Source organism: Columba livia, chromosome 14 (assembly GCF_036013475.1).
Source record: "Columba livia isolate bColLiv1 breed racing homer chromosome 14, bColLiv1.pat.W.v2, whole genome shotgun sequence".
NCBI classification, from domain to species: Eukaryota; Metazoa; Chordata; class Aves; order Columbiformes; family Columbidae; genus Columba; species Columba livia.
Window position 1 is genome coordinate 2,698,145 of NC_088615.1, and position 27,334 is coordinate 2,725,478.

The 27,334-nt window shown below is 45.8% G+C and overlaps 1 protein-coding gene across 1 annotated transcript in view; it reads left to right on the forward strand.

Moving 5' to 3' along the window:
• The first annotated feature begins 2,483 nt into the window (after window positions 1-2,483).
• Window positions 2,484-27,334, forward strand: part of ERGIC1 (endoplasmic reticulum-golgi intermediate compartment 1) — a 54,817-nt gene continuing 29,966 nt past the window's right edge. Inside the window, exons 1-2 of the mRNA XM_065029531.1 lie at window positions 2,484-2,640; window positions 21,814-21,875. Coding sequence (XP_064885603.1) covers window positions 2,621-2,640; window positions 21,814-21,875 — 82 coding nt within the window. The 5' untranslated portion in view covers window positions 2,484-2,620. The remainder of the gene's footprint in view (window positions 2,641-21,813; window positions 21,876-27,334) is intronic.

Below are 27,334 nucleotides of genomic sequence, written 5' to 3' on the forward strand. Positions count from 1 at the left end.
CCTGTCCTTATCTCAGCCTCGCTAGAAGCCTTATGTAATTAAACAATATTGTGACGAGGGTCTTATCTCAGGCCATTAATTTCTTCTTCCCTTGGCAAGGATGTGAGCTGGACTCCCTTGGAAAGCCGTCCTGGCGCTGCTCTGAGCCCATTACTTTCTTCAGTTTGACCTTTTAGTTGCAAGAAAGAAAAAGATAATCTTCCCAACGTGAGCTCTGACTGTTGTATTCCTGAACCTCGAGCCTGCAAAAGGCTCCTTCCCAGGCAAAAAACCCTTCCCAGCCACCTCAAGATTTCTCTGTTATCCAAGTGAAGTGATTTTGTGACCACCCCAGGAATCTGTTGGCTCCTGAGTTTGTGCTTTTGCACAAGACAGTTAATAACTGCTAATGATACCGGGGCCTTGCCAGAAGCCCAGATGAGTACTTGGTTGTGTAACTCTAACCCGATAGGCACTGGTTTGTTTGGGTTTTTGTTCCACTACAGACAGTACCCTCTGGCTATGCCACTGTAATTGGTTTGACCTCATGAGAGATGAGAATTGTCTCATTAATTTCAGCGGGTTGCTCAGTTTTGGAGCACAATGCAAAGTGCAACAGGATTTCGCGGCTGATCAGTTAGCAATCTGCTGAACATGCTTGCACAATGCGGTTGGATAATCTAGATGTCTGAGATCAAAAAAACCCAATTAGGTATTTTTATCTATTCCCTGGGGGCTTCTGAGGGATTGTGCCCTGTTATCTCATCCCTGGGGATTCCTCCAGTCTAGTTTTGACTAATTCCAGCCTAAATTATTCTCTATTGCTTTAAAAGACTATGGCGTTGATTAACAGCTCTGACTCTTTGGTAGTTCTTCTTTGCTTGTTTCAATTTGATTTTTTTTTATCCAGATATGGGCCTGGTTTCTGGGTCAAAGGAAAAAATTGAAAGATGTGAATTTTTAAGTACAGTGATGATGACAGCAGGAGGAAGAAAGCTGCAGAATCAATTAGAAAAGCAGTATGTTGCACGCAGCATATTCAGATTGCTGTCATTTCCCTCATTTGCTTGCCCTGCTTTTAGACTTGAAAGGCAAGTTGTATTTTATTCCTGCATTGTAGTCTAATGTGCACCGTGAGTGACAGTTCTTCTTAATACAGCACTGGTCACACTTTACCTGCAGCAAAACGTCCCTGACTGATGCACTTAGTTGGCAATAATTTTAAGGGAGGGACCTGGGTTGGTGTATGGAGCATTGCGGAGTTTGCCATGTGCATTTCATTTAACCCAGCAGAGACGCAGCCAGACAAAAGCATTAGTACTTGAGGCAAAACGGCAAGACTGTGGAAACATCTCCCCTAAATAATGGGCAGCTTTTTCTTGTTTTAACTCCCTGGCCTTCAATAAAAATGCAGAAAGATTTATAAAAGAAACACACTGGCACCGAAGGAGTTCATCCTCTGCGGGGGAGGGTGTGTGGGGCTGCATGTCCCAGGGGTGCATGTTGCAGGGGTGCAGGGCTGCATGTCCCAGGGGTGCATGTCACAGGGGTGCATGTCGCAGGGGTGCAGGGCTGCATGTCCCAGGGCTGCATGTCCCAGGGGTGCATGTCGCAGGGGTGCAGGGCTGCATGTCCCAGGGCTGCATGTCCCAGGGGTGCATGTCCCAGGGCTGCATGTCGCAGGGGTGCAGGGCTGCATGTCCCAGGGGTGCATGTCCCAGGGCTGCAGGGCTGCTCCTCCTTCCTTTACGGGCACTTTGAAGCGTGAGACTTTCCCCAGTCTGTCACCATAGCCTGACTCTGTCTCGAAACAGAGAAAAGGCTCCGCCACAGACGCAAACATAAGCTGTTATTATTGCGATGCTGAGCGTCCAAGAGATGCCCAACAACACCTGAACCACCGCAGTCGTGTCCGCAGGCAGCTCCTAACTAACACGGGCAGCAGCATCCAAGTAGCAAGTGATAGGACAAGAGGAAATGGCCTCAAGTTGCACCAAAGGAGGTTCAGATTGGCTATTAGGAAAAAATTATTCCTGTAAAGGGCTGTGGGGCATTGGAACAGGCTGCCCAGGGCAGTGCTGGAGTCACCATCCCTGGAGGGGTTTGAAAGGCGTTTAGATGAGGTTCTTAGGGACATGGGTTAGTGCCAGAGTGAGGTTATGGTTGGACTCGATGATCCTGAGCGTCTCTTCCAACTGAAATGACTCTATGATTGTATCCCCGGAGCCCTGTGGGGCAGCAGGCGCTGCCAGGGCCGGACAGGTGCTGAGAACACCCGCGGGGCACCCACAGGGAACCCGGAGGGTGGGCTGAGCGGGCAGGCGGGGCCACGGGGGGCTGAAGGGACCACCACATGCTGGCAGGGCCGGCAAAGCCGTGGGGTGCTGAGGGGATTCCCCGGGGCTCTGAGCAATCAGCGGTCCCTGGGGCGCTCCGGGCCTGCGGGTACCCCGGGGACCCCGGCTCCCGCCGCTGCCCGTAACCCGGCGGCGGAAGCAGCGGCCGAGCTCCAGCCGCCCAATGGGCTGGTGCTGCGCGGCGCCGGGCCCGTCACTTCCTGGCCCTGCAGCCGGCGGCAGCGAGGCGAGAGCCGGGGCCGGGGGCGGCGGGGCCCGCAGCCTGCCCGGCGCCCGCCACCAACATGCCCTTTGACTTCAGGAGGTGAGTGCGGCCGGGTGAGCCCCGCGGGCCCGGCCTCGCCCGCCGCTCCCCGCCCGGCCTCCCGCGGGCCCGCCGCCCCCGGCCCGGGCAGGCGGCGCAGGCGGCGGTGGGCGCCCCCCGCCCGGGAGCAGCCGCTCGGGTGGGGCCGCCCCGCAACAGCGAGGAGAGGGCCGGGCCCGTGAACCCGAGGTGGAGCCCGAGGGAGGGAGGGATGGGTGCATGGATGGGTGCACAAGTAGGTCTGGGCAGGGAAGGGACGTGGGAGACCGGGCGGCCCTGTTGTTATATAACGGCGTTGTGCAAAGCACGAGGGGTGTGTGGAGTTTCGAGCTTCCCCGGGCGGGAGGTGAAACGGAGAAATAACTGAGTCAATTATACTGTTAAGCAGGTATTCTTTATTTTATCAGCGTTGGAGAGCTCTGCGGATCATCCTCCATCAGTGCTCCAAAGACTGGATACTCTTGCGTTGCTTATATTCACATAATTATTACATATACATTACAATTTTTGGAAATTTTGACATACAGTACATCTATACTAAGAAATAATTGATGATGTTATAATCGTTTAGTTTCTCACAGACATCTATTAATTATTAGTTAAATATTAACTAAGCACTCTGCTTCTAAACAACGTATCACGTAATCTTCTCTTGTTGTGCAGAAGGATCTAAAACGTGAAAAAGATCCCCTTGTTTTGCAGGTGGTCAGAAAGCATTGGTCATGGCAATTGGTGAATGATGGGTAGGTCTTTTGTAACTTAATCACGGAACAGGTTAATTTAGCATCTTCAGAGGGGTGTTGGGATGAAGACTGTGGGTCTGTTCACCTCCCGCAGCAGCTTCCAGAGCTTGGTGGTTACCGTGACCAATGCTGGTGCCTCCAGCCTTGGTTTGGGCACTTAGGGCAGGTGTGAGTTGTGGGTCTGGCTTCTGTACCCCGTGTGCTGCCCGGGGCAGTTTCAGATATCGAAACAAGCAAAAAACATCCCCTTGGCTCAAAAAGAGCGGAAATAGCAACTGTGGATTCAAGAAGTATTCAAGAAGAAACTGGACAACGTCCTCAGACACATGGCGTGAACTGCGGGCTTGTCCTGTGCAGAGACTCAATGATCCTTGTGGGTCCCTTCCAGCACAGGAGATTCTATGATTTGTAACTTTCTGAATTCATAAGTGCTATGGGGAAGACACACAGATGAGTCTTCTCATGTAGTTTTTACTAGAGCATTAGCATTATAATAAAAAATGCATACATTTGGGGGAGTTGAGAGATATGGTTGTTGCTTCATGCTTCTCATGTAGGACCATCATGAAGCATGTGTGTGCACCCCTTTGAGATGACAGCGGGAAATGGTGGTAATTGCCGTTCTTTGGCAACAAAAGTTGTGTATTGTATTTTTGCTGTAATTCTAAATCAGGCCTCTCATTTATACAGGGTAACCAGGTTCTTGTATGTGACCCGTGGGGCACGAGTGAACATGGAGGCAGTTGCTTCTGAATGAAAACTTGCTGAAGCTGGAAACAGCATCTGCTGGATCATGTGGGATCCAGGGCCAAGAGCCCCGTTTCTGCTTTTGTGTAAAATTTGATAGAAAAATTCCTCTCAGCTTTGGAGACATTCTGCCAGCTGCAGACCCCATTGCCGTCTCTTTTCAGACTTGTACAATACATGAAAAGTAAGGGATTCTGTGTTGTGGCTATCACTTTGTAATAGCAGATAAATGAAATGTTATTTCAGATGTCTTTGAAGATGTAATTTTTGTTGGGTCTCAGAATGTGCATGTGGAAACACCGGCTCACCAAGGGTGATCGTCTTAAGAGACAGCACTAGTGCTTCACTTTGGAATGGAACAAAGCCATTAGTAAAGGCTGAGTTGCAGAGTTTGTGTTAATGAGGCACAAAAACACAGAGGCATAAGTTCAGATCTGCATTATAAGGATTCACAATTGCAAATAACTTCTTTGTCATTCAGGTTGGAGGATTAGAAATAGACACTTCAAAGCACCTTCTCAAATAACATGAGCTTACTGAAGTTCAGCTTTTCTGCAAAGCTGAATTTTTAAAAGACCACCATTGATAACAAGAACTTTGTATTTGACGGTAGAACGGTAGAGGGAAACTATAGTCACATGTAACAAACCACTTTCCTGTTTTAGAAGCATGAACAGAGTTTAGGACCAAACTTTTTACAAAGGTTAGAGGCTGCATTTAGCTGTTGTGGTTTTTGTTCATTGTGCAGACAGTGGAACAAATCTGTTGAGGTTGGAAAATGTTACTGTCATAGGTAAAATATGATGCATACATGAAAAAAAAAAAGTACGGTTACTTCCTGACAACTATAGAACATACAATACAGTACTCTTAAAGAAAAAAGGTTACCACCTATAGTAAGTTTCTGAATGAAGTGATGTTTTCCATGCAAGGATTTTCGTTCAGAGATTTCAACCAGGTGTTCTCTGTGACAGGGACAGCTTGGTGCTCTGTCTTTAGCACACACTTTAAAGTGGCTGTTATGCCTATGGGTGGTTAGATTGTTAACAAACTTAAAAAACTGCCCCTACGTGTCTTCTGAAGTCCAAAATTCAGAGGTTCCGAACGGAAAGACATTGTGTTCTCTCACAGATTTCACAGGTCTGTGTGCTAATGCATCTGAAGAAATCGCCGTCCTCAGCTGCCCTGCTCAGGAAGGCAAGTTGTTTTTCTGTTTCATTCTCCCCTCAAATAGAGCTTTTGTTTTTGGTATTGTAGAGTGGCTGGACATTGGCAGCCAGTGTCAGTTGTACAGAGTGGCAGAGTAGAGCAGCTGGAGGTTTGGGACACAAAATAGCTGTAGGAGGACCGGACGGCCACAAGCTTCTCTGGAGAACATAGAGACACGAATGACAAGTAATGAAAACAGCCTGTGACCAAAAAAAGTCCCTATTCTTCCCCAACTAAAAGTCAAAGAAAGCATTTCCATCCATGTGACTAAGTCTGTTTCCCATCTCCTGGACTTACGGGTTCATATGTGGCCAGGCAGATGAACACAAAGTGCTTGAATATGTTTTCTGGAAGTTGTCTTTGGGCCAGAGTCTGAGGCACGTTGGTTGGTATCAGGTATGGAAATAGCTTGTTTTGTTACGTGTGCTTTTTTTGTGTGGTACTTTCTTTTTTACCTTGATTTTCTTGGTTTATTGATGGTCCTCTTTGCTAATATGAAATGCATTTAATTTATAAATAAAACAATATTGTCACAGTAAAGTAATTGCAAGTGAATAAGAATTATTCTGTCCCAAGTATCTTTAGGGTTTTAATAATACTTAGTACTTACCTAATGCTTTTCATTTTTCAAAGCATTTCCTTTGCGCTAATCTCTACAGTCCTGCTGTGATGTTGGTGAGGAACCAAGTTCCCAGACTGGAGCTGTCAGCCCAGGTCTGTTAAACACGTCACGAGACACCAGCCCTCCTGCAGAACCACTGAATCAGTTTCTATTTCCACAAGGCCTGGTTCTTTCTTATTTTTTAAAACCTATTTGGCTGCAAGAGAGAGACAGGTTTTCCCTTGTTGCCTCCCCTCCTGGTTTGTTAGAACTTGTGTCAGCAAAGCAGCTTCCTACCTATTCAATTGGGGATTTTGTTGCTGGAGCTGAAAGGGTATTTCCCCCTTGAGCCTTTAAGACCCCACGCCACCTGCGTACTTGCGGCATCTGGGGATGGTTAAAATCGTAATTAGACTAAACTGTAAGCCTGGGTCATGTTGAGCGGTGCTTGCGGGCCAGAAGATTGCTCACGTGGTGTGTGATGGGTCAGCGGGGAGGTTGAGCTTCGGCCGCGAGCGCTGGAATTCAGACCGCGCAGGTGTCGAGAATTACAGAAATAAAGCCGAAATTAATCCTGCCCACTGGATGTGGTGTAGGGAGACACTGCTCCTCAGTCTGGTGGCTTTTCTTGGCATCTGCCTGTTTGCAGAAGGAGTTACCGGTGGCTTTGTAGCAGATGCTGAAACTTCAGAACTATTTTGGGAGCTTTAACTGATGAGACTGAGAAAAACTAAAATAGACCACTCTGAAATCAAGTTTTTGTTGTAATTGTGGGCAATTCTCAGTTGTGCCCTGAACACATTTTTGGCATAAAGTGGCAAATATCTCTTAATCCTTTTTTTTTTATATTTAACTGAGAAATTCAGAATTTGTTTCCCACTGATCATCATGATGTTTTCATTGGGGTGGGTTTTCTTTATGTTTTTCTTCTTTAGAGCTTGATAACCTGGTGAAATAACAGAACGTTATACCTGGATTTTGGAGGTCGTGGGAAAGGAGCAAGGCTTAGAAGGGATTTAGATTTAAATGCTGATTTAGAATGGCAGTGCTTTGTAGTAAAGACTCTTATTCCATCTGCACAGTACAACGGGCCCCCACAGTCAGCTGTTCCTTGGCACGCGTGTGATAAATAATACTTTTTACGTGGATATTCTGATTCGCATACAAACAACATATTTGTTTTGGGACATGGGCAGGTCTTTCCTTTGGTTCCTGTATGTCTTTTAAAATCAGATTGTCCAGTCTTAACTGGAGCTGACACGATTCCAACGTTATTGCTGTTAGGAGAGCCAGTATGTTTGGCTTGAGTTGGGATGGCAGATAGGCAAACTGATGCTCAAGACACCTGACCTGGCCCAGTTGCGAAACCAGGGACACAGGCGGCTCTGGCAACACTGCGAGCTCTGCTTGTCCTCCTTTGATTCCTGACCGGATTAGCGAGGGCAAACCGGTGGATTGTAGGCGATTTGGAGTCTAAGGAGAAAAATCCCTTCCGAACTAAGCAACTCCTTGGACAACAATTTCTCATTCACTTGTGAGCTTAAGGAAAATAGCTTTATTCTAGTCTTCAAGCTTAAAAACTAGGGAACAACGCTGCCTTTTGTAATCATACTGTTTTTCTTTCTACTGGTTTGTGAGGGTCACAACTTAAAATCTTCCTGTAACCCCTCAAATCTCACTTAAACTTGTATGGCACTTGTTCTTCCTGTTTTGGAATATTTGCCAGTAGTTAAGCAGAAATGGTGACTACATAATATTTTGGCACTGCCTAATAAATATCAAATGTTAATGGAAATGTACATGTTCGCTTAGGAGTTTTAATTTGAAGCCTCATCAGATTGTGGTGCTCTGTACTCCATGCGTCTGCTTACTCTCTCACCGCACGTTGTTTAACCATCACAGATGCGTTAACACATGCCGGTTCATTTGGCAAAACTACTGGTTGAATGTATTTTAACAAATGAGCTCATGGTGCCGCTCCTCTAGAAGGTACACGGTGCTGATAGCAGTGGGTAGGTGTGTTCTTGGCTGAAATGTTGCAGGGAAGACGAGAGAATAAAGAGCCAAGGCCGGCTCGTACGGGTTCTTGTGCACCCTGGTGTGTAGGACTGTGTGTGCAGCATTGGCATCTAAAGGTTTGTACGTGCCCTGCAGAGCTGTGTGTGGTCACACTCACTCCTACAGCCGTAAACGTTGCCACTTGTACGATGGTTTTGTTCAAAATCTTAAATCCTGCCTGTGATTGAGCTGGTAGCTATCGCTTCTTAAATTAAAGCCGACACTTATACCTAGTGGCTGTGACGTTGTTCTGTGTTGGTAAGATAGTTGCCTTTGCAGGGACTCTCTTGCTACGGAGGCGATTGCCGGTGGCTTCAGAGCACCTGGTAACTCCACGAGCGCGTTTTCATCTGGAGCTGCAGCCACGTCTGGCGAGCATGTTCCACTTCACATTGTGCAACGTCGCTGGTAAACAAGCCCTGTGAATGGTATTGCCGCCACCTTACGTAATTCCCCGAGTTGATTTTGGTGCCAGGCTGTACCATGACTAACGTGGTTTCAACAATGGCCCTTTGAGGGCACCTGAGCAATTATTCTGCAGTCAGAGCGGACGGGCCAGCAGAGCTGTACAGACAGAGCCTATTGATGCTTATGCCCCAGATAACTCACTGTGCATAGCGTGCATGTGTGTAAATATTTCTTCCTAAGTCTCCGTAAGACATTATTTCTTTTAAAATATAGTTGGAATAGAAAACTTTCCCTGAGAAAGTATGGAAAATTAAGGTCTGGGTTTGCAGGAAAATGTTGTATTGTTCCCTCTGAACTAACTGTCCTCCTTTGTTCACTCGTTGATGACACAGATGCTTTCTCCATGCCATCATAGTTCGTGGCTGTGAAAACGACTGAATCACGCTGTAAACAGAGTTGCAGCAATCCCAGCAGTGCGGGGAGAAGCTGTGGCAGTTGTTGAGCTTGTGTTTTGAAGTGTGCATGTGCATTTTTTTAGTCATGTAATTCAAATGGTGGAGGTGGTGAGGAAAGAATAGTCTTGCAATGAGAGAAGCAATAGTGGAATCATCTGGGGTTTTTTGTCTTCTATCCAAGCACAAGCCCTGCAGTGTTGTCTGGGTATTCCTGTGCTGAGCAAGCTCTCCCCAAAATGCAAAACTTGTTCTGCCAAAAAATTATTAACTGCAAGTTTGCCACAATCTACAAAATCTTCCCTGCACTGAAATGTTGCAGTGTTTTAGCAGTGATCACAGGAGACGCACACAGGTAGGGAGGGCAGTTCAATGGATGGACAGCGAGGCTGCATTTGGATTGTGTGTGTTTGGATGTTTCGTTGTTTGGTTATTTTTCAAGGATGTTTCCCAATGACGCATATCTAGTTTAATCCAGAGAAGCCAGAAAATTTGGCATCTAGTAGAAGAGCCTTCAAAATGCCATGTTAATATAGACAGGCATGTATTTCTACTAACAGGATTTCAGGCAGTCATGGTTGCTGAGTGTGTATTTAACAGTCATATCCTAAGGCAGATCACTGGCTTCCCTAATTGCTGTCCGTTCCTGTAGACTATGGTGTGTTGTGAATGAAACGAGGTTGGAGAGTCTGCTAAAACATCAGTACAGCAAGTAATGTGAATATAACTGTGTTTTCTGATAAAGGTGAAGTCTCGGAGCCTCACTCGATTCCACATCTCTCTAAATGAGCTGTGACCCTATTGAACTGAAATCTCAATCTGGCTGCTGCATTAGATCATTATATCTGAACTACCGAACGCTGGTAAACCTGGTCCCCAAGTCCAAGTTGCAGCTCTGTCTTGGGTCTGTGTCAGACACGTTTTTGGGGTGGCGTGGCATCGATATGGATGTTTCATGGAAACTGAGTCAAACCCAGGACCTTCACTTGAAAGCCAAATGACACAAGTTGCACTTGCTTGTAGTTAATACAGTTATGTACAACTGAAAACAGGACTGAGCTGTAGAAGCATTGGCAGAAATTCTCATCTCCTTAGACTGGAATATAAATAGGAGAATCTGAGCTGGTCACTGCAGGTTTATTGTTATTATTAGGTTAAATGCTGAAAAAGTACAATATAATTGAATCCCTGCTGGATGCTGTCAGAAAAGGTATGGTTTTTCTGCCCCTTAATCTTGTGTATTAAGAATGGCTTTTGTCCTATAGAAATTGCTTTGAAGGAGGACTGTGTTGTGTGTGCATACAGCAGTGAATGCCCTTGTTGTGCTGTTCTTAACTCCTTTCAGCTTCAGGCAAGTAGCGATCCCTTCCTGAGCCCCAGCTACTGATTTGCTTCAAGGGCAGATTATTCACTGATTTTGCAGAGCAGTGGCTGAACAGTTTTTCCTTGGGGCGCTTTTCTTGGCCTGGTATGAAAACGGAGCTGTTTTCTTCAGCCGTCCTTTTCTCTTCTCTTCTCTTCTCTTCTCTTCTCTTCTCTTCTCTTCTCTTCTCTTCTCTTCTCTTCTCTTCTCTTCTCTTCTCTTCTCTTCTCTTCTCTTCTCTTCTCTTCTCTTCTCTTCTCTTCTCTTCTCTTCTCTTCTCTTCTCTTCTCTTCTCTTCTCTTCTCTTCTCTTCTCTTCTCTTCTCTTCTCTTCTTCTCTTCTCTTCTCTTCTCTTCTCTTCTCTTCTCTTCTCTTCTCTTCCTCTCTTCTCCAGATGTTGTATTTGTTTGTGCTGCTTTGTACACATTTCTGATTTGGGTGCTGTGCTAGTGCAGCTGAGACTCAAACCTTTCAGAGAGCAGCATCCACAAATAAAATGTACAAGGTTCTGATGCTGAGTCTTAGCAGATCTTGTTTCCACGTGTTTAGCAGTACAAGGCTGCAATATTCTCTATGTTTTGTGATTCCTAGAAGCTAGGAGAAAGACTGTGGTACAACCCTTTTATTCCATAGCTGCATCCTGGTTTTGCTCTGAGTTGTGTGTAGGTCATTTGTTGGAAATCGCAGCCGGAGTTGGAATTTTGTGAAGTGTCCGGTGGAGATCAGGACTCGGTGTGTGCGGAGGGCTGGGATGCGGAGGGACCAGCAGCTGTGGACGGCGGATGGAGCCAGAGGAACCTGAGCTGACAGGTCTGGAATTGGGAAAGGGGGAGATGTTCAGGACTAGGGGCTCACAGAGGAGGGAACGGGCGAGGGACGGTGCTGCAGGAAGCAGCCTGGAGGTGCTGGGATGTGCTGGGGTGCTGCAAGAGGAAGAATCTCTGAGCTTAAGGACGATGAAGGCTCCGGAACAGGAGGGATTACAGTTTATGTGGGACATTCAAGGATCTGAACAGTTTGCTTAGTTTGGGGAGCAGCCGTGTGTGTTTCATCCCGTTCTCTGGGCTCTCCAGGACGCAGCACTGCGCTCAGAAGCACCATCGCTCTTGCTCACGGGCCAGCGAAGGGCTGGAGCCCTTTACATACCAGTCCCCTTACTTGAACATTTTTTCTTCATGACACTTTTCTCCTGTTTTGATGAAGCAGAGTATAGTTTGCTCACTTTATTAAAAATACATTTCTCTTCCATCCTTCATTTTGACACCTGCTTCACTACCTAAAAGGAAATAATATGCTTGCTGGCAAGACTCCACCGTTGAGTATTCGAGATTGTAAATACTTTCCTCCTCCTAATTACCTTTGAAATATGTTTGAGCCTAACACTTTTATTTTGAAAAAAACCCCGTGATGTACTGCTCCCCCTCTTCCATACTTGAGTGCTGCCTAAAATAGTTGACACTTCTGGCCTATTTCAGCAATAGCAATTGCTGTGTATTCCTGGGCAATAGAGAACAAGCTTCTTACGTACCGAGAGAAAACGAGCACAAGATTTAGAACATGGTTGACAAAAAGGTGTTATGCAGGACAGCACAATGGAGTTGGGGAGGTTGGAACTAGGTCCTTGGAAAGAAATCCATTGAAGCAGAAGCAGAATGTATTCATTTTTGTGCCCTCTTTCTGAAGTGTTGTGGGGATTCATAGTCTCTTGTCCTAGAAATAAATGGGCTGTGGTTTGGGTTTTTTTTCCTATACAAATCCTGTACCTGGTAAAGAAAGAGCAGACCCAAGGGTATCATGGTGGAGAGGCCGGTGCCTCTGACGTTATCGCCGCCCCTTTCCCAAATGTCCAGTCAGCCAAAGGCTGGATTATATAATGAATGACAGCCCTCCCGCCTAACCTTGTTTTCTTGTTCTCAGTACTCCTCCTTGTTTCAGAAACTTCCTCTCTTAGTTTCATTATGTTCTTGGAACTAGAATTAAAAGGGAGGAGCTGGCTGGCAAGGAAACCCATTCCTGCATTTCAGTCCCGGCCTTCAGAGTGTGGAGAGTCAGCAGGTCAAAAAACTGATGTGGAGGCTCGTGCTTTGCAAAGTGGTGTGAGTGGAAAGTCAGTCGTAGAGAATCTGAAAATTGCAGTCTTCACCTGCTTGCGGTAGAGATAAACCAGTTTAAAATGCCATTAACCCCATCCCCTCCTGGTCCGGTCCTTTGTGTATCGGAGCTTGGTCAAAGTAGTTCAGGATTAAAGAGTTTCCAATGCAATTTTGAAGCCTTGAGAGTCTGTCCATTAAAGCTCAGCTTCTGCAGTATGTGTGTTAATATGCTATTGTGTGTAAATGAGGACTAGCTGATTACTTAATGATGTTTGCATATTATCTGCTGTTACGTAGGTGTTAATCTTATAAAAGGTCTTAATAACTGCTTGGTATTTACAAGCATTGGCTTATTAGTCCTGCTTTGAATCTATATTTGCATCTTGAGCTTGCATTCAAGGCCAAGCTTCGGTATTTGTATATTCAGTGTTTATTTTCTGTGAAACTGAGATTAGCAGGATCACTTATTTCACTTTCCACATGCTTTGAAGTTTGCCAATTCGGGAAAACATTCCTGATCAAGATCGTTCATAAAGCTGCACTCTGGGCACAACCCAATTACTGAACAAGGCTCAGCTCTTGCAGGGCACGTCCAGTTTGTTTTCACAAGCTCTTCTTCCTCCAGCTTTCCTCGCACAGGCCTTCAAAGAAGTCGCAACTTTGATCAGTAATACTTCATATATTTGCAGGGTTTTCATGTGTGTATTTCAATGTGCTTGCTGAAGGGTGGGCAATGTCCGCAGGTGCCGGTCTGCAAAATGAAGACGCTCAAGAAGAAACATTTAATTGACTGGAAGAGGGATTCTGCAGTGAGTCAGTGCTGGGAGCAGGACAGAATTCGGGTCTGTTGGCTCCCACTGCTGCATCCCATCCCATCCCATCCCATCCCATCCCATCCCATCCCATCCCATCCCATCCCATCCCATCCCATCCCATCCCATCCCATCCCATCCCATCCCATCCCATCCCCAGACAGACGCTGTCCCGAGCTGCTCTCTGCACATGATGTTCTCATCTCCCGGCAGACAGGAAACATAGAAATTTCATTTAAACAAAGAATTGCAGAACGGAGCACTCGGAGTCAGTAATTCCGATTTTCCTCCCCGGCCGCTGACTTCCTGCCATTGTTTTCCTGGCTGTAAAACACAGTGATGGATTTCACCGACTTTGTTGGAAGGAGACTTATTACTTTTCACCTGTGCTGGATTGTGTAGGAGCTCAGTGTTCTCACAGAGCTGTGCTTGCCTTTGGATGAGAAGAAGAGCAGCATGATCTAAAGGAAGGATTTAGGAATGAAATCTTGAACTAAAACTCTCCATTAAAATTAGTGCTTTGTATACATGTCTAGGGAAAGGTGTTAGAATAAGGCACCTCTCCTTCCTTTGGACTGTTTAAGAGTGAATTTACTGGTGTGTAGAAATTCTTTCTTTGCTAGATCTGTGGAACAAAATTCTGGTTTTTGTCCAGCATAAGTACAGCAAGGGCCATAAGAAGTTGAAAATGCATGGGGACTTCCAAGTCACTGCTTTTTTAAAGAGAGGTTTTACTTAAAAAGACATGCTGTTCTTGATGTTTCCCCAATTCAAATAACCCCAAAGAGTTCATTCTGACAGAATTTGGACTCTGTAAATCTTATAATTGGCTTTGAATTATCTGTGCAGTGTCCCTGAACGAGACTCTCCCGCGTTCTGACGTGGCTTCGGAGGGGCCTGGCGCGGGCAGCTTCCCTCGTGCTGTCGTTGGGGGGTCTCCAGCCCTCTCGCTGGGGTTGCAGCTTCTCTCAGGCCCGTGCTTTCCTGCTTCAGAGACTTGTTCCAAACCTCTGGTCAGAACAGGGCTGACCTTTTTTTGTAGCAGCTTTCGGGCATCTTCTGTCCATCATCCAGCCCACAGAGCTGCTGAGCTCTCCTGTGTCCCCTGTCCAGCCATCTGCCGGGGCACTCTTGCCCCACTTGTGCCTTTGTCATCGTTGTCCCAGATACTACCTGTTCTCCACCTTCTTCCCCCTTTTGCTTATTTCCATTATCCTGTCGTTAGACTCATGGAGTGGGGTATCTTGTCTTTCAGGCCTTCTCCACATACCCCAGGAGTCAGCCTCCTGTTCCACTCTTGAATAAAATCGATTCAGCAAGCAAGGAGGTTAATATTTTTCTCTCTGGACCTGCTCACAGTAGTTCTAGAGACGGTTTGAACAACTGAGAACATTAAAAGTCCCCCCAACAACTTCAAACAGGTGCCTGGGATTTTATTTTGATTTTGTAAGTCCGTGGTCTTTTGTTCATCAGAAAGCACTGTGTGTGCAAACCTAACTCAGCTGTGCTGTTTGTTCGGCTTTTATAGTTCTCGCAGCTTGAGCAGTCACATTGAAAACTAAATTGGTGGGTTTAGTTTTATCCATTATACAAAAGTAACAACTTTGCTTTTAAAGATCTTACTGCGAGTGCTGTGCTGGGTGGGAGGGAGCACAGCCAGAGGGGTGAGCTCTGTGTCGCAGGTACCTGTGTGCCTTGGGCAGGTGTATAAGCCAGTTTTGTCTTGGATTTTATTTTATTTTATTTTATTTTATTTTATTTTATTTTATTTTATTTTATTTTATTTTATTTTATTTTATTTTATTTTATTTTATTTTATTTTACCTCTGAAGGGCTTAACAGCCACCCAGGGCTGAGTGCTGCTCAGGTGCTGTGCTTCATAATTAACCGTCTGTTACTGCCCAGGCTCCAAGGCTGTTCAGGCACCTTTGTTGGCAAAGTGGGGATGAATTGTCCCAAAGTCATTATTTGAGAGCAGTGACCCAAGGAAACAGAGGAGCAGTCACTGCCTTTTAAACAACTTTTTTTTTTTTCTTTTTAAGCTCTTAGATAAATGATTTTTTTGTTGTTGTCGGGTTTTTTTTGGTTTAAAATCTTTTGTTCTTCTAGTAGTACTGGAGTATTTTATCTGCTTTCCTGGTTTCTTTAGCAACTTGCACCTTGTTTTTTTAATGTCTGTCTCAACTGAAGAAGCACCAGGAGATATAAAGTCCCGGGGAAGCCATTTCTTCCCATCTTAGTCTAGCAGCTACAGCCTGAGAACCTGTTTTTCTTCAGCTTGGTGTTGTGGAGCGTGGGGAGGCGGACAGGGACTCGCTCCCTGGGTGTTCGGTGGGTGTTCCAGTGGGTGCTCTCTCTAAACCAGCTCTAGCGCAGAGTTGCTTCATGAAACCTCAAGAACGTTTTGGCGAGCACAGAGCCCGTGGTGCCTCGAGCTGCTGGGGAAGCAGGTTTTCTCTTATATGCTTTGATTAGACGCTGGACATCTCTTTGCCTGAGCAGTCAGCAGGTGACAAAGCTACAAGTGCTCCTTGTCACCAAGCAGCGTGACTTTGTGGGGAAGGTTTCTCTAGAAATACTGCTGGGAACTCAGAGCAGGGTGTTTCCCTTTTGCCATTAGTCTTCAGCCTCAATGATCTTGCCCACACCAGTCTCTTTGTAGCTTCCTTTTGATTCCATGAAGTCACATAGAAGATATCCAATATGGTCTCTTTTTTTCCCCTTCTGCCTCCAAGCTACACTGATTTTGGGGGCAGAAGTTTCTGAGACAGATGTTGTTACAGAATTCTATCACCCCTTTGTAACACCAACCTGCTAAAGTTTTCCTGGAGAGAGAAAACGAAGTCTGTTTGTGCATGGTCGTCTTTGAATGTCAGATGGACTTAATCCAATTTATATTTACCATGACTGAGTCCCGCTTCCCATGTCCTTCTTACAAGTGATAAAGCATATTATGCAAAGTGAATCACCGGATTCTCGACTATAAGTGGTATCTGTGTTAAGAGCCTTAATAGCAGCAGGTATTGAACGAATCGTAGTCCATCAACTCTTCTGCTCACTCTAGGGATGCTTCTTCTGTGGGTAATGGCAGCAGGAACACAAGGAAAGCAAGTCGTGCGGTGGCTCCAGCTGCGGGCTGGTTGCAAACTCTTCAGAGCCTCGTTCAGCTCGTTTCACGTGCGCTTCAACGTGTTTCCTGAAGTGGGGCTGAGGTTGCTCATTCTTCTCTCCCCACTTCACACCCGCCTTGGTTTCCTGAACTGCTAATGCACCTCTTCTGTCGTGAAATGACAAACTTAAAAATAGATACAGCTATACAGATCTTGTGGGAAGAGCTGGTTGTCTGTCTGCACCAGATCCATAGCTCCCGTGGGGAACCAGATAAAGGTGGCTGAACCAACCATCTCTGAATTCTATATCTGTAATACCGCAAAAGAACAGAAATGTAGATAGGTAGAACAGAAAGGTATATAGGAACCAGTGAGAGGAAGAATAGAAGTGTGTAGGGTGACAAATCTGTGTCTCCAGGGAAAATTCATCCTTCTCAAAGTTCAGGATGATTCGTCTCTTCAATGGCAGCTGTATAGAAATAGTTAGTTGGCTGGATTCACCGATGTCTACATGGAGTAATTAAAGAGTCAGGTGTAATTCAGAAGGATGTGACCTAAAGTTGCCTTTGCTTGGTTAGGACCACTGCCTCTGCCTTCCTAAACACTCTGATCCCTTCTGCAGCACTGGGACATCCTGACAAGTGAACACGAAGAACATATAATTCGCTCTGAAGAAAAACCTATGTTTGAATAGCAACAGCCCACATTAGTCCAGATACAGCTTTTGAAGGCCATCAGACACTTACTGGCACTTGAAGTCTGCCATGCTTTGGTTCGGCTCCGCCGAGGTGCCCCATCTGCAGCGTTCCCTCGCTGTCCACTCATGCAGCTGCACTAAGGTGGGACCAAAGGTGCTTTCCGTGTTCCTCAGAGGCCTGTTGCACCCCTGGCATCAGGCAGTGAGTTCCTCCTCAGACCTCACGTCATCACGCTGAGATTTGCGAACTCTCTGTGTGAACCTATTGCATGATCCTTGTGCTGCTCTTTACAACGCTGCTTGACCAGTTTGCTGACATTCCCACAGGCAACCGAGAAAGTTTTTGATTACGTCCTCTCAGCGTTGGATTGGGAAAAAAGCACTGCAGCATTCCCTGATGGAAATTGGGTTCTGTGAAACTCTGACATGGCCAGACAGCCTTTTTTTATTTCTTTGTTTGCAACCATTCTCTCCATTGAAAGAAAAGACAATAGATATGCTAGATGTGTCAGGAAATTCCTTTGTTATACTGATGACAGCCTATTTCTCTCTTTAGCCTTGTATTTTGGTATTGCAAGGTCCAGCCCTTCCTTTATGAAGGTACGTAGGGGAGGTTTAGATTGGATATTGGGAAAAAATACTTCCTGGAAAGGGCTGTGGGGCATTGGAACAGGCTGCCCAGGGCAGTGCTGGAGTCACCATCCCTGGAGGGGTTTAAAAGGTGTTTAGACGAGGTTCTCAGGGACATGGGTTAGTGCTGGAGTGAGGTTATGGTTGGACTCGATGATCCTGAGGGACGCTTCCAACAGAAATGATTCTATGACCTGGAGGAAGAGTTTGTTGTTTCTGCTTTGCAGCCATGTTCAGGTGATGGACTCAATGATACTTCTTAGCCTTACAAGTCTTGCCTTTCTGAGCAAAGAAAGAAAGTTGCCAAAAGCAAGATATAAGTACCGTGCTGTTTGTCCTGTGGAAACTACATGTACAGGCTGTGTGAGCATAAAGTAACGTATCCCTGTGTGAAAGCAGGATAACCTGCTGCACGGTACCGCAGGGGGAGAGAGTTCACTCGGGAGCTGCTGCGAGGCAGCGAACATGCTGTAAATCTACACCCTGGTTTCTCATGGTCGTTTTGCATATGACTACAAGACGACCCGCGTGGATCCTCACAGCGCGGTACAGTGTGTTGTGCTGCGTTCTGAGCTGGCTGGTGTCACCTCCCTCAATGTCCCGTCTTCCTCCAGCGTTACTAATACCTTCCACTGCTTCCAATGTGCCAGTATCAGAAATCTGTAAGGCGGTTTTGCAATATATAGAGCACGAGGTTCCTCTCTGTTTCCAGGGTACAAATAGTGGTGACCAACGCCTCAGGAACCTCGAGGCTTCTTGGAATTTTTCTTGCAGGTGCTTTGCAGGAACATCTGACCCGAGGGCAAGTAAAACCTGTTCCCCTTCACCATGCGTAGACTCCACGGCCTCCTCCCTCATACATTACAAATCATCTGTGGTGTCTAATCCTCATTCTTCTCTCTTCCCAGGACAGTGTAAATGATCCCTGAACTGCTTTGAGCTCTGTGATGTAGGCAAGAAGCCGGTGGCAAAAGGGATTGTCTAGTGAAGTCTAGAAGTGAATCAGATTTTTAACCCCCATAGGAGCTATGGCTTTCACAGATTCATGATTTCTTGGGGTTTAGGGTCTACTGTTACAATAGCCCTTGTCAACTTTACAGATCTGTTTCAGAAGTTTGCTCGATTTTCTTATTTGTTAGAATTATATGTAATTAACGAGGCCACCTTTGGGGTTCCATCCTCTACTTACTGCTGGGATCTCACATCTCTTGTGCCTCACAAACATACTTTTCAAGCTGTCATTGAATCCTCTGCAATTGTTATTTTCTTTTAACTCAGAGTTTAAATCAGAGTTAACAAGATAGCCCTGGTCTCTGGCCATGCCAGCATCTTGTCGTTCTCTTCCAGGTTTAATGTCTTGCTGTCCTTTTGGGCTTCTAACTTGCCCTTCTCTGAATGCGTAAAGCCAGCTCCTGTTTTCACCATCCTGGATCTGACTTAGTAAATTGTACTTTCTCAAGCTGTGGCCAGTATCAAATGCTTTATGGGAAGATGCCTGAAGAGTATTTTTCTTTTATCCTCCCAATCCAGAGCATGTATTTTCCAAGCAGATACGTGTTCTGCCAGGATATGTGCACATACCCCGTCCTTTTGCTTTTGCTTTAGGAGTCTCTTGGACTCACTGGTATCACGTGCTGGTGAGCAGAAGCCAGCCAGCAGTATTTGTTTCTTGTTCCAAACCTGTCTCATTCCATTCCCTTGCTGTCCACATTGTTTTGATCATTTCAGCATCCTTCTGCAAGCTTAAATACACGTCCCTTGCCTTCCCTTCTGCTGCTTGAGGCAGATTGTGGATGTCGTCCTTCAAGCTTCTGCGTTCATCCGTAAGATCTCAGCTGAGATCTCCTTTCTCCCACCCGTCCAGTCTGCTCTTCTTGCCTCTTCTGCATACGTTGTCCACTCTTGATTCTGTTATTCCTTAGTGTCTGTCCTTACCTAAAAATGTGTTAGTTCTACAAAACGAAGCCATTCAAACTTCATGCAGCCCTCCTGAGTTGTTCAGTACTCTTGGACGTGCCTCTGCACAGCAGGTTCTGGGCTGGGATCCTGTTTGCTTGGTGTTCTTTGCCCGGCGAGCCGCGTACGCTCGCTGTGCTCGTGCATTAAGCGATCCTTACAGGGCGTGAAGGGCCTCCCTGCTGCAAACGTGCTGCACTGCGCTCGCAGGGAGGTTTGAGCCTCTACGTATAGACCCAAGAGCTCTCATAACTCCAGGCAAATCAGAGCCTGAGACTTGCTTAAAGCCCTTTTTAGATGTGTGTCACGGGAGTAGAAGAGAGACGGAATGTGACGTTGTGGTAGAAGAGATGGGAAGCACAGCAGCCCAGAGCGGGTGGGCTGCATTTTAAGCGCTTAAAGCCAAGTGATAAATGTGTCTGGGAGCCGTCGATCGCTTTCTTTAGTGTCTTTGCCTAATCTTAGCTGTGTAAAACTTAATTTGTGGGATTTGGGTGTTACTTACGTGATTAAAATGGCAGTTGGAGGTGGGAACTCTGCCATGACATCAACTTTCCACTGAGTCTTTAAAAAGCTAGATTATTTTTTTTTCACCCTGTGACGGGTCATCATTTTCATCCTAGTAAATATTTCTCATTGTAAGAACAATCTTCCTTTTATAGTATGCACACGCTGCTGTTTTTACTGAATCCAGCACATTTCCTATTTCCAATTGTTCGCTCACGCTCAGCAGGTCGTGCCTGTTCATGAGCTCTCTCTCTTTTTTCTTTCTCTCTCAGCTTTTTTAGCCTTGTTGATCCATTATTGTGACTTTGGCGAGACGCCGCCAGCTTTCAGCATTCAATGGGCTGGGAGCAGGAACCATCAGCTGCTTCCTCTGCCTGGGACAGCCTGATGTCACCAGTTCCTCCTGGGCTGCGTTACCATCCACTGCTGGTGCTTTGGTGTATGTGGAAAGAATGTAAACAGCGCTTTCCAGATGTTCTCAGAGCAGCTGGAGAGCCATAAATGGGCTGTTTGCTTCAGGAATATTACTGATCTGTTTAGGAGATGACAGTGAATAGAGTCATAAAAACGTTTAGCTCCGATGCATATCCTGTACAGAATGCTCTGTCGAGTGTATTGCGGTGGGTTGTTGGAGTGATTAAGCAGTTACACAGCGTGGTCAGGACTTGTAAGGTGAACTATCTTTGTACCCATTCTCCTTCCCTCTCCGTCCTTCCTCCAGCTTCAACCCCCGAATGAAACACAACGACGTCCTTCTAATCTCCTGCAAGGCAAGTGCTCTTTTGTTCACCCCAAGTGCATCCCAGCTGTAAGTGATCTCAACAGATGAGGAGTGAAGAAAAGAAAGACAGTCTAGTTTTTAAACTCTGAGTATAATATTTGGTGTAGTAGGAACTACTGAATAAAGGGTGTTTCATCGTCGTGCACTATAGAACAGGAATTTGGAAGCTGGTGTCTCTCATGCCTCTTCGGGGCTGGAAAAAGCATCAAATCTCACCCACTTGTATATCCAAAAAAAGTCTGTTTTGGGGGAGAACCAGTCACTTCCTTCTTTAGGGTGTGTGTGTGTTTTTAATACACTAATTAATTTTTATTGAGTGGTGGAAAAACTGATGTCAGAGCTGCATTGCGGCTGGACACACAGCAACACAGAGTTGTAGGAAATAATACCTCTAGCATCATAAGGGCAGTGAAAGTTTAACCATGGAGAGTTTAAAATAGCAGAGCTGAGCCATATGGATATTAAAAGATATGACTGAATCAAAACAACCGTCTAATATTAAACTCGATTTTGCTGGGGGAGTAGGTTTCTTGTCTCAACACCTTCATTTCTGACTTGGGTGTTGTCAACTTCTGGCTATTGCAGGGTACAAACTAGAAGGGGCAATATAGGTTGTGTCTCGTGGGTTGTTTTCTTTGCCAGGCCTCTTTATTTAGGAGTTTATAGAGTATCCGTTTCCTTTTATGGGGGTCTATAAACATGTCCGGCGTGACTTCTTCCTTGGTGCCTCTCACGGTTCAGGTCACACAGATCCACGAGAAGGCGGAGGGCGGTGGAGAGAAGCGCTTTGGAAATCGGAGCCAAGACGGAGCGCAGTTACATAATTGTACAAAGGAAAAGGGATATTTTGGTTTGGTTTGGTTTTCCTTCTCGTACCTTTCTGTGAACTGAAAGAATGTTGTTGGAAAGCTCAGTGGAAAAACTTCAGCATCGTTCGGCCCTGTGGGGACGTGAAGTGTATTGGAATGATCCACCTGTTTTATGGCTGTTGCTTTTTCTCTTTCAGGTTTGACATCTACAGGAAGGTGCCAAAAGACCTTACACAGCCAACCTACACAGGGGCTATTAGTAAGTAGTTCTTTTTGACGTCCTTGCATACCCCTAGTCCAAAATTAAAGACCTTTTGGCTTCTCTGTCTCCAGGGAATTTTTGTAAAGGGATATTAAACACTGGTAGGGGTATGATTTGTGGCTAAAACGGCTCATTTTGCCCAATCTGTGAGGTAGTATTTTGCGTGGATTCAGAATCTCAACAACAAAAAGCAATAAAAATACAGTGTCAAGAAAGGGAGCTCCTAAAAGCCATCGCTGAAATACCCCCTCACTACTGCAGTAGCTAGAGACCTTTTTGCTTGTGTCCCCGCAGACAGAAGCTGTGAGGCTGCTCCACACACTCGTAGGGGGGCTAAAGGCAGATTTTTTTGTTTACCTCTCTCTGGTGGGCACCCCCTCAGTCAGTGTGAGCACCAGCTGGTAGCAGTCGCGTTCACAATTAGTGTACACAGGCGTTTGCTTGCTGAACAGACACGAGGAGCCAAACTCCCGTGAACAGGGAGTGCAGGTTGTGAATCAGGAGCAGCGCGGGTGCCAATACACGGCGGCCAGCGGTGGAGATGGTTTGGGTAGCACATATTTCTCCCACAACGTACGCAGGGGATTCATCTGATGTTGTAGGTGGGACTAATGAGCAGAGATCTTATTTTGTTGTTAGTTGTCATGCTTTTAAAGAATAAAAATCGCTTGGTCAGAAACCACTGATGATAGCGATCCACTCTCACTCCCATGTATCAATACACAGACTCTGGCTGATATGAATCTCTTGCCTTGGGCCCCTTTTCCTTCCTTCCTCCTCCCGAGGGAGGCTGTAGGCTGAGTAACGCGATTTCACACAATTACGCGCAGTGAGTGCGCTGAGCATCGATCAGGCTGATCCCGCCAGACCCGCGATGAGGCGCCTAATGCAGCTTTTCTGCTCCATTGACCGCTGCCCTCCTTTGATCACAGAGCTGTGCTCTATTCATCCATTCTCGTAGACGGGTCAGCAGCCTTGTATGTCATCGCTGACGTGAGTGATGTCACATCCCTCGGTGACAGCGGGCGTCAAATAGAACTGAGTCAGTAGCAGTGAATCAATGGTCACGAAGCAAAGCGCTTGATGAGCTAAAGAAACTCCTCGCTGTGGGGATGGTCAGAGACCAGAACAGGTTGCCCAGGGTGGTGTGGAGTCTCCATCCTTGGAGACACTCAAAACAACTGGCCCTGGGCAACCTGGTTTAGCTGCCCCTGCCCTGCGCCGGGGAGCCGGGCGGGATGATCTGCGGAGCTCCCTGCCAGCCTCAACTATTCTGTGCTCTTGTGCAGATAGCACATTACTCTAAATATTGACTTTCAGAGAGTCCTTGTCCTCCCTGTTCTCCTGACCACTGAATAACTTGTACGTCGACTCCCTTTTAGGTTTGCTGGAACCGTGAACAAAGGGCTCGAATAAAACTGCTCATTTAGAGGTGTACGAGACTTGACGTTTTGAAAGAACACTTTGAACTTGTCAGCGATCCTGCCTTTTCTTCTGTTTTGGAAACGAAGAGTTCCCACACTGTAACTGGGCTCCCTTTGAGAATTTGTCTTGTTATGAATCACCTGCAAAAGTGTATGTTTTAGAAACAAAAAAACCATCAAAGTTTTAGGCTTTCTGATCTGCAGTAAACAGCTCAAGTGATAAGTCTGTTGTGGGAAGGCTTGAAGGCTGTGACTCTTACTTGAAATTATTAGCTGACTTATTTCTCTCTATTGTTATTTGCACCTTCTCAGGCTTTGATTTTTCTTCTCTAACTGGTTCTCCTTCTTTTTGTCAGAGTGTTTTCAGACAGGCTGATAGAAGCTTTTGAACCACGCAGTCAGCCAACAAACCGTGGTGGCTTTGCATGTGAGGATCTTGTGTGCAGCTTTCCTAATGGACTCTCTGCCTGACCAAGCCTGGGACTTGTAATTTAAAAGCCAGTAATCCTGCGTGTTGTAGGAGGCCATGAATGAGACCAGCCCGTTGGCGTGCTGGTTTGAAGCCTGGGAAGGCTGCATGATTTCATGATAAATGCTTTAGGGAAGTCAGCCTGTAGTAACATTCAGGGCTTGGGGGTAGGGGAAGTTCTGCCTCATTAAAAAAGTCTTTAGGGTCTAGTAAATATGTGAAAAAACTATGGCTGCTACTGTATTTTGGCTTTCTTTAAGTCTTCCAAGTTTTTCAGGGCAGATATAAAATAGCCCATAGTAGCTGATTATTAATTTAGACCCTTCCCTTATGATTTCTGCTGGAACTTTAGTTCAGTATCACTTCTGGTGCTGAAGGCTTTCTGGAATGGGTTTCCTGCAAGATTCCTACAGTTGGTTTTGCATTCTAAAAAGGCCTTTTTTTGTTTTGAAAAGTTTGAGATTCATTAGAGAAGAGGGAATAGATCAGATTACAGAAGAAAACAGATGGAAGGTACCAACTGTGCTTCTGCCTACCAGGACTGAAGTGGCAACTCTTCTAGGAAAGAGGCAGCTCCGGGAGAGCAAGGGTTGGGGTATTTGGTGTGGCTGAAGATGTCCCTGCTCATTGCAGGCGGGTCGGACTGGGTGACCTTTAAAGGTCCCTTCCAACCCAGACTGTTCTATGATTCTATTTTGGTGGAAAAGAGCAGATGATCTTGAACACAAACAACTTCAGAAGCCAACTGGTGAGTTATTTAGTCTTTCTGGTACGTATGGGTTTGTAATTTCAAAAGTTGAAGTGAATGCGGCATACAAGATATTTGAAATCTGTGAAGCAACCCCTCTGGCTATCAAAAACCAGTAGGAATGAAGGAATAAAGCACAGTCGGCTGTTCTTTAGTGGAGTGAGGTTTGTATTGGAACAACACGCTCACTGCTGCGGACTTCTCCGAAAAGCGTGAAGTTACCAATTCCTTTTTTCTCAATAAAAATCTCTTCTTTTGGGCAGCGTTGTGATCCCTGTGTCACTCAGCCAGTCGTGCCGTTGTTGTCCCTCACCCACCACGGCTGCTGTGACAGCCCGGACGGACATGGGGACAACTTGGCCATGTTTGGGGTGCCCTGGCTGGCGCACAGTTGGCACCTGGCCGGAGAGGAGCAGTCTGGCTGCTCCAGAGAGGGACCTGTGGCTGGGACAGCTGCTGTAGTAATCCTGCTAGTTAGCAGTCTGGATGCATAGTTTGCATGCACATGTTGTATGCACACATGGTAATGTTATCCAGATATACTCTATGCTGCTTGGGGGCTGGAGTTCTAAAAATGCATCAGGAAATATCAGAGTTATGATTCACATGGCATCTGCAACATTGTGCTTTGTAGCAGTTTGCTCCATTGAACAATAAATGCTGTTAATTTTATGCCTTAATATAGACATGGATCCATGTTCTCAGTCTGTACGATGTGTTAAACACTTTGCATTTCTCTCATTTCTTGTGGGGTGGGGAAGAAGAGTCAGGAATGTAGATAGATGGGGGATGTATTAGAAGGGATTTGTACAAAAGGTTAGCTTGTCAAAGCTAGTGTAGAAAAAAACACTTGAGAGCATTTCCCATCCTTTTGAGATCACCGATTAGCCAACAGCAATGTGTTCCAGCAACCTTTGATACATTGATCACGTTATATTCGAGTTTTAAGAAGCCTGACGTAGATGGTCCTTCGAGCTCTGTGGGAACATCCCAGCGCTCTCGCACTTAAGCTGAGTTCTGCGCATCAATTGTTTTATTCTGTCTGATCCCAGCCTTTAATCTACTTTCCCAAATATAATACAGTTGTCAGATGTGGGTGGCAGGAACTGCACATTTGCATGGAGGCAACTAAAGGCCTTCGCTATGAAATAAGTAGCTGAAACGCCGTGTACATAAATTTTTATGCTGGGAACATGGTATATGCCTGCAGGTCCATGCTAAGGAGAGGAGCTCACATTCTGTGTCTGAAAAAATGCTGGCTCGAGACACAGTTTAACACATAAATCTCACGCCAAAGAGCTGCCAGCCCTGAAAATGCGTGTGGATAAATGAGTTTAACACAAGAGTGGCCGTGCAGGTAGATCAGTGCAAACGTCTGTGTGATGGGTATGGTCCTGCTCCGAGGGGGCAGCAGCAGGTGCCGTGGAGGAGCGTGAGGATGAGTTGAACACGTCACTGGGTTCCATCCGTTGGCAGCTCTGAACTTCTTGAGCCAGCGGTGGTTGCTTTGTGTTTAGTAGCCCTCAATGGATTTCTTCTTCAGGGCACATCTGATTTCTTTTTGAAATCTTATAGGCTTTTTTTTTCCCCAAGTATCCCCAACATCCATAGTCAAAAATCTTCAGAATTTAGTTAGGTGCTACGCAGAGGAAAACCTGTTGTTTTCAACCTCCTCTTCCCTCCCGTGCCCATGCTGGAGAGACAGTGAGTGCTTGTTCCCCATTCATCTCCTTCAGGCTGCTCGTTATTTTATAAACCTCTCTCATGTCCACCCTCAGTCATCTCCTTGACAGGTTAAAAACTGAGTATGTAGTTTGAAGACTGGCAAAAGTGTTGATGAGATTTGAAAGTCAGTCCTTACCAGGCATTTCAGGGCTTTCTTATAGGATTTGTTAAGATATAGGTTAGTGGAATTTTACTGTACTGTATTGGGTAAGTGCTGTCACAAGCCTTCACTGCAAGAACTGGATTGGAAGACGGACTTGAGGGAGCGAATACTTTGTATACTGGAAAAGCAGAAGGTAATTTGATGGCAGAGGAAAAGTGTAAAAAAATTGGCAGAGCGAGAGCCCTGTGAGAGAATGTAGAGTTAGTAGTAGCAGGCTCGCATAGCAGTGCTGGAGAGCAGAGCGGTCCAGCTGATGCTGTGGAAAGAAGATAACGAGCAGAGGGGAGTATGGGGAGCAATTAAAGGAGAAAGGGTTGTCTCTGTGTCAAACACTCTCCCCTGCGTGCTGCCGAAGGTCAGAGATCTTGTGTGTCTGCTGTTCCGTGATTAACAATAAGAAACACCGGATCGACTAGTCTTGTGCCTAGGCTGCTTTTCTGAGCTCTTCTGTAGGTGTGTATGTTCTTCCATAGGTGTGTATGTTCAGAATTTGTTGGTGTGCTTTAGGTAAGACCTTTCTCCTCCCTGGGCAGTAGAGAAGACAGTGGAAATACAGAATTTTTTATAAATATATTTTTCTGTGTTTTTCCCGGTGTTATTTGATGTAATAGCTCTAAATATAACAGTTATCAAGACAAGTTTTGATCTCTTGGATTCTGCAGAAATTTAACGTTATGTTTTATAAGCGGTGGCTCAGCCCAGGCCTGGAAGCAACTGTGACCGAGCTTTCTCTTTAGAAACAAATATCCCCTCTTGCTTCCCATTTTCCCTGTGATCTTTGGCTTCGTTTTTCCCCTCTTCTCTCTTTCTTCATCCTAGCTAATGGAGTTTTTGGCATCTCTTTTAATCCCTTGCACTTTTCCGAGGATCAGTAAATGAATCCACCCTTGAAATGACTCTGAGGAAGGGGAAGCAACGCATTTCTCT